Raw genomic sequence first — 6,000 nt, 5'->3', positions numbered from 1 at the left:
ATAATCATAAAAGTAGTTGTTAGTATCAGTGGGTGTTGATGAATGAGCCATCTGATTCAATGAATGGAGCTGAGTTTGCATTTTTTTTGGCCCAGAATTTAATTTAAGGTGCTCATAGATTTTTACTATCATTCTTTATCATTTCTTTGTTTCATAATATAGTACATTTTTTTCAGTTCAGAGGTTTGATGTATTATGTCATTGTTTGTAGCTACATTGAATTACACACTGTACTGTGAAGGCAACTGTGAACTCATCAATGTGTCAAGATACTCAATATTAGGAAGGTGTTCCTAATGTTTAGTATACTCAGTGTATGTTTAAGCCTTATGTATGAACATATTACAAAATTGAGCATTTTCATCATTTCTACATGTTTATACATTTAAATATGGTGTGGAAATACATTTTGACAGCATGCTGTTGAGCTAGTAAAATATATTTAATAAATATGTTGCCAAGTATTCTAATGACTTGAAAATGTTGCTAATTGATGAACTTCTGCCCATTGCAGACTCACAAGTTGATAGTTACCCTGTGGATAATGCAGAGAATCAGTGAAACAATTCCACACAAGATGAGGAATAATTAGGGGTTAAAGTTTCCAATTAATATAACAATCTAGCTAAATGACACAAAATACTAATTAGGTTGGCTGGGGTCTGTCAATAGACAGTTGAGGCTCCAGACCAGAAGGATCCACTGCAGGAGGGAAAGAATTGTCTTTTTTTGCTAGAAATTACCTATTTAGGTAGCCAATCTGAACACCTGCTCTTTCCATGACAGACTGACCAGGTGGATTCAGGTGAAAACTATGATCCCTTATGTCACCTGTTAAATACACTTCATTTGGTGAATGTGAAGGGGAGAAGACAGGTTAAAAAATGATTTTTAAGCCTTGAGACCATTTGAGGCATGGATTGTGTGCCATTCCAAGAGGGAATGGGCAAGACAAAAGATTGAAGTGCCTTTGAACGGGGTATGGTTGCAGGTGCAAGGCGCACCGGTTTGAGTGTGTCAAGAACTACAACGCTGCTTGTTTAACGCTCAACAGTTTCCCGTGTGTATTAAGTGGTTGAAAAAGTACCCAATTGTCATACTTGAGTAAAAGTAAATTCCTTCATAGAAAATGACTCACGTAAAAATGAAAGTCACCCAAAAAAGTATTTGGTTTTAAATATACTCAAGTATCAAAAGTACATGTAATTGCTAAAATATACTTAAGTATAAATAATTTCAAAATCCTTATATTAAGCAAATCAGATGGCACCATTCTTTTTTTTTACCGATTAGCCAGGGCACGCTCCAACACTCAGACATTGTTTACAAACGAAGCATGTGTTTAGTGAGTCCGCCAGATCAGACGCAGTAGGGATGACCAGGGATGTTCTCTTGATAAGTGTGTGAATTTAGACTATTCTCCTGTCTTGCTAAGCACTCAAAATGTAACAAGTACTTTTGAGTGTCAAGGAAAATGTATTTTTACTTAAGTACTTTACACCACTGGTATCAATAATGGTTCACCACCCAAAGGACATCCAGCCAACTTGAGAACTGTGGGAATCATTGGAGTCAACACAGGCCAGCATCCCTGTGGAACTCTTTCAACACCTTGTGGAGTCTATGTCTTGGCAAATTGAAGCTTTTGCACCTCAAAATTAGGAAGGTGTTCCTAATGTTTGTATGCTGTGTATATTTCAATATATGTTTCTGTTTGGATAATATTTAGATGTTATTTGACAGTCTAACTCTGAATATGAGTAATATGATTTAGTTTAATTGCCTTGAATATTGAATGGATAAATATATATTTTCTAATACAGTAGATGAAAAATAGTTGTTTTTTCCAGACGGTGGGTTCCAATTTGCCTCCTATTATGGTGATCACATGGTTCTGCAGAAGGCCCCAGAGGGCTGTTTTGTGGGGCTATGGACCGATGATGCCGAGGTCACAGTCTTTCTATCAGGAGGACCAGTCACTAACAATGCACCTACTGTCAGTGTGGCTGCCGGTGAGTTATCTGATCCCAACAATGCCTTTAGTTTAGCGTGCCTATCCAGTCATGTCATGAAGTTGAGGATGAAATTAGCAGAATTTCAAAGAGCAAAGTTGTTAAATCCCTAAACTCATGTGATGTTTTTTTCTAACAAATAACATTGTACAATAAAGGTGATGGTGACATCTGTAAGAATGAGGAAAAGGGTATGAGGAACAAAGAAAGCACTCAAATTGTTTGAAGTTAATTGTGCTCAGTGTCCCACTTTTTCTGCCTTGTATATGAAGAGATTAGTGTAACCTTCACTGATCCACGGTTTTGGATCTCTTCCCAGGGAAATGGAGGATGACCCTTGTCCCAATGGAAGCTGGCGGTCCCTACAACTTGACTGCAGTCCTCCAGAACAACCACGGTATCACTCTCACAGACGTGCTGTTTGGTGATGTCTGGCTGTGTGGGGGACAGGGCAACATGGCTTTCACAACGTCTCTGGTGAAAACTGCATGATTCCAAACATTCCCTCTGACTACTCTGCAATGTTAATATAAATCTGGGTCTGCATAGTTTTAATACATTTTATATTTTAGTCATTTAGCGAACACTCTTATCCAGAGTGACTTAGAGTATTGAGTGCATTTTAATACCGGTCCCCCTTGGGAATCAAACCCGCAACTCCATGGTTGTGGGTTTGATTCCCAAGCTCCACGCTCTACCAACTGAGTTATACCATTATTATGTCTCGTCCTCAAGGTGTTCAATGTATCAGAGGAGCTAGCTCGGGTCTCCAAGTTCCCTCAGGTGCGGATCTTTATGGCTGCCTTGGAGCAAAGCGACACTGAGCTGACTGACCTGGCTGGAGTGGAGGTGCCCTGGTCTGTCCCCACAGCAAGTATGGACAGGCTCATACAGTCTATTAGCTCAATTACATATGAAATGTCATGCAAATGATAGCTGTCAGCCAACTGACGAAGTGAAATGGTATTAATACATTTAGTTGATAATGAGAATTAATCTTAAACCTCCTGAACACCTGTAGAGGCATGGTCCTCCCCACGAGCACTCCAACACTGTGACCTGGACAGGATTAACGGGTAAGGGTACAGGGCCCCTAGAGCTATACTCTTGCAATAGAGATGTTTTTTTTAGGTATGCAAATTATTGAACTTTACTTAGGGATTGTAGATGGGTAGACAAGTGAATATTTTTGTCTTGTTTCCTTTGGACTATGTTAAAAAATATCCTCTCACCTATGGTACTTGATATCAGTTGGACTGTTATTTTCTTTCCATCCAGGTTCCCCATGCCATATACACCTTCAATGTATTTGTCTAAGCGGACTAACTCTGTGTTGTGGAATGCCATGATCCATCCACTTCTCAACATGACCATCAAAGGAGCTATCTGGTACCAAGGTAAAACAGCTTGGGGTCACATCTGTTTTCTCCCATCTTCTAGCATACAGTAACAGCGACATTAACATGTCTGACCTCTGACATGCCCGTAAGACCTTTTCTTTTCTTCAGCTCTGAAGGTGTTCTCCATAATTGATTGTAATAAACCGGATAGATTTTTATTGGCTTTATCAACAACTGCTCTCTTTTTTGTTCACCAAATGAAATCGTGACAAAACCTAATTCCCTGTAAATGTACGGTGGCAAGAAAAAGTGTATGAACCATTTGGAATTACCTGGATTTATGCATAAATGAATCTGATCTACATCCAAGTCACGACAATAGACAGTGTGCTTAAACAAATAACACAAATGAAGACGAAACTACAGTTGAGTTGTTTGGAAGGAGAAAAAAAAGGCACAGCACAGCACAGCAACATCAAAACCTCATCCCAACTGTAAAGTATGGTGGAGGGAGCATCATGGTTTGGGGCTGCTTTGCTGCCTCAGGGCCTGGACAGCTTGCTATTATCGCTGGAAAAATGAATTCCCAAGTTTATCAAGACATTTTTCAGGAGAATGTCCACCAATTGAAACTCAATAGAAGTTGGGTGATGCAGCAGGACAATAACCTAAAACAGAAATTAATCAACAACAGAATGGTTTTAAAAGAAGTGGCCCAGTCAGAATCCTGAACTCAACCCGATTGAGATGCTTTGGCATGACCTCCAGAGAGCAGTTCACACCAGACATCCCAAGAATATTGCTGCACTGAAACAGTTTTGTAGAGGAATGGTCCAAAATTCCTCCTGACCATTGTGCAGGTCTGATCCGCAACTCCAGAAAATGTTTGGTTGAGGTTATTGCTACCAAAGGAGGGTCAACCAGTTATTAAATCCAAGGGTTCACATACTTTTCCCACCCTACACTATGAACACGGTATATGCAATAAAGACATTAAAACATATAATTGTTTGTGTTATTTGTTTAAGCAGACTGTTTGTCTATTGTTGTGACGTAGATGAAGATCAGATCAAAATGTATGACCAATTTATGCAGGAATCCAGGTATTTCCAAAGGGTTCACATAATTTTTCTTGCCACTATATAGCATCATAGGAATCACTACATTGCTTTGACAATATATCACTCCTGGATGTTGTCCACTGTTGCTTATGTTGATTCTGTCTATATATTTATCCTGAGGTCTCTACGTATAGAAAGGCTTCCTTAAGTGAGGGATTTCCAAACATACGCTGGCACCAGACTGCAGACTATGGCTTTGCTCCCAACCTGCGTATGAAGAACACATTCATGGCTGTTGCTATGGACTTAGGAGATGAAATGTCTCCTTTTGGCAGGTAAGTAACAATCATAGAATGGATACCACAGTATTTGATAAGCCTGTACTCTTGTAAAAGCTTTAAGCAGTTCACATTTAAATACTGAGAATACAAGGCTACGTTTCAATATCGAAATTAACATACCACTTAGGATGCATGCATTGCATCATTCTAAGTGGTATGCTAATGAGGGTATTAGAATGTGGAACAAGCTGTTTACCAGTGACTTTGTTCCAGTATCCATCCCCGGGATAAGCAGGACGTGGCCTATAGACTGTCTCTAGGGGCGAGAGCTGTGGCTTATGGGGAGGAGGGCGTCTCATTCCAGGGGCCTTTCCCTAGATGGGTCCTGGTCAACGACCAGTATATCAACGTAACCTATGACCAGAGTGTCTGTCACTCATTCGAAAGATATTTTTCAGGTAAGTGTGATGGCTGTAGTTGTAATGAGTTCTAAGGTATGGGGTAGCATTTAACCTAGTGATTTTGTTCCAGTATCCATCCCCGGGATAAGCAGGATGTGGCCTATAGACTGTCTCTAGGGGCGAGAGCTGTGGCTTATGGGGAGGAGGGCGTCTCATTCCAATGACCAGTATATCAACATGATTTATAACCAGAGAATCTTGGTCACTTAATCCAAATATATATTTCAAGTCTGATTGCTGTACTTGTAATGTGTATTAATTAAGTTATGGTGTAGTGTTTCTACCAAATATGAACAGGATGAGCTGGATCAACTGGGTCTGAATTCTTTCTTTGTTATAGTCAGCAGCATGGCATGCTGTCTGTCATGCAGGCCTTTCCACCTTGATAAAAGGTGTGGGTCCCAGCTCCCATAATGCAGTGGGGCGTTAGCGCCATCCTTGTGTCCACGAATTACTGTTCCCTGAACAATGTAGCCGGCCTGCGCTACGCATGGAGGGACTGGCCTTGTGACTTTAAGGCATGTCCTGTTTACAGTGCTGATGGGGTTCTACCTGCACCTCCCTTCACTCCCAACCGCTGGCCGGACAAGCAGTGAGACGAGAACCCCCCCTAGAACCGGATTAGTCAACCCAAATGGGTGGGAAATTTGTTTTTGAATGATACCATATGAGAAGTCATTAACAATCATTATTACCGTGTTCTATTATTTGATGATAGTAAAATGAAAAAACGTTCAGGACTGGATACAGCCCTTAGCCTTGGTATATTGGCCATATATCACAAACCCCCAAGGTGCCTTAATGTTATTATAATCTGGTTACCAATGTAATTAGAATAGTAAAAA

General features: G+C 40.3%; 1 protein-coding gene across 1 annotated transcript; it reads left to right on the top strand.

Annotated features, from left to right (window-relative positions):
• The first annotated feature begins 1,888 nt into the window (after nucleotides 1–1,888).
• On the top strand, nucleotides 1,889–5,751 carry LOC123992267 (sialate O-acetylesterase-like). Its single transcript, XM_046293438.1, has 8 exons — nucleotides 1,889–2,012; nucleotides 2,332–2,489; nucleotides 2,748–2,886; nucleotides 3,034–3,088; nucleotides 3,291–3,424; nucleotides 4,574–4,748; nucleotides 4,968–5,152; nucleotides 5,630–5,751. Exons 1-8 carry the CDS (start codon nucleotides 1,889–1,891, stop codon nucleotides 5,749–5,751), a joined length of 1,092 nt encoding a protein of 363 aa, XP_046149394.1.
• Nucleotides 5,752–6,000: the final 249 nt, after the last annotated feature.

The sequence above is a fragment of the Oncorhynchus gorbuscha genome, linkage group LG13 (genome assembly GCF_021184085.1).
Source record: "Oncorhynchus gorbuscha isolate QuinsamMale2020 ecotype Even-year linkage group LG13, OgorEven_v1.0, whole genome shotgun sequence".
Lineage (NCBI taxonomy): Eukaryota > Metazoa > Chordata > Actinopteri > Salmoniformes > Salmonidae > Oncorhynchus > Oncorhynchus gorbuscha.
This window is presented reverse-complemented; position numbering and strand designations above follow the sequence as displayed.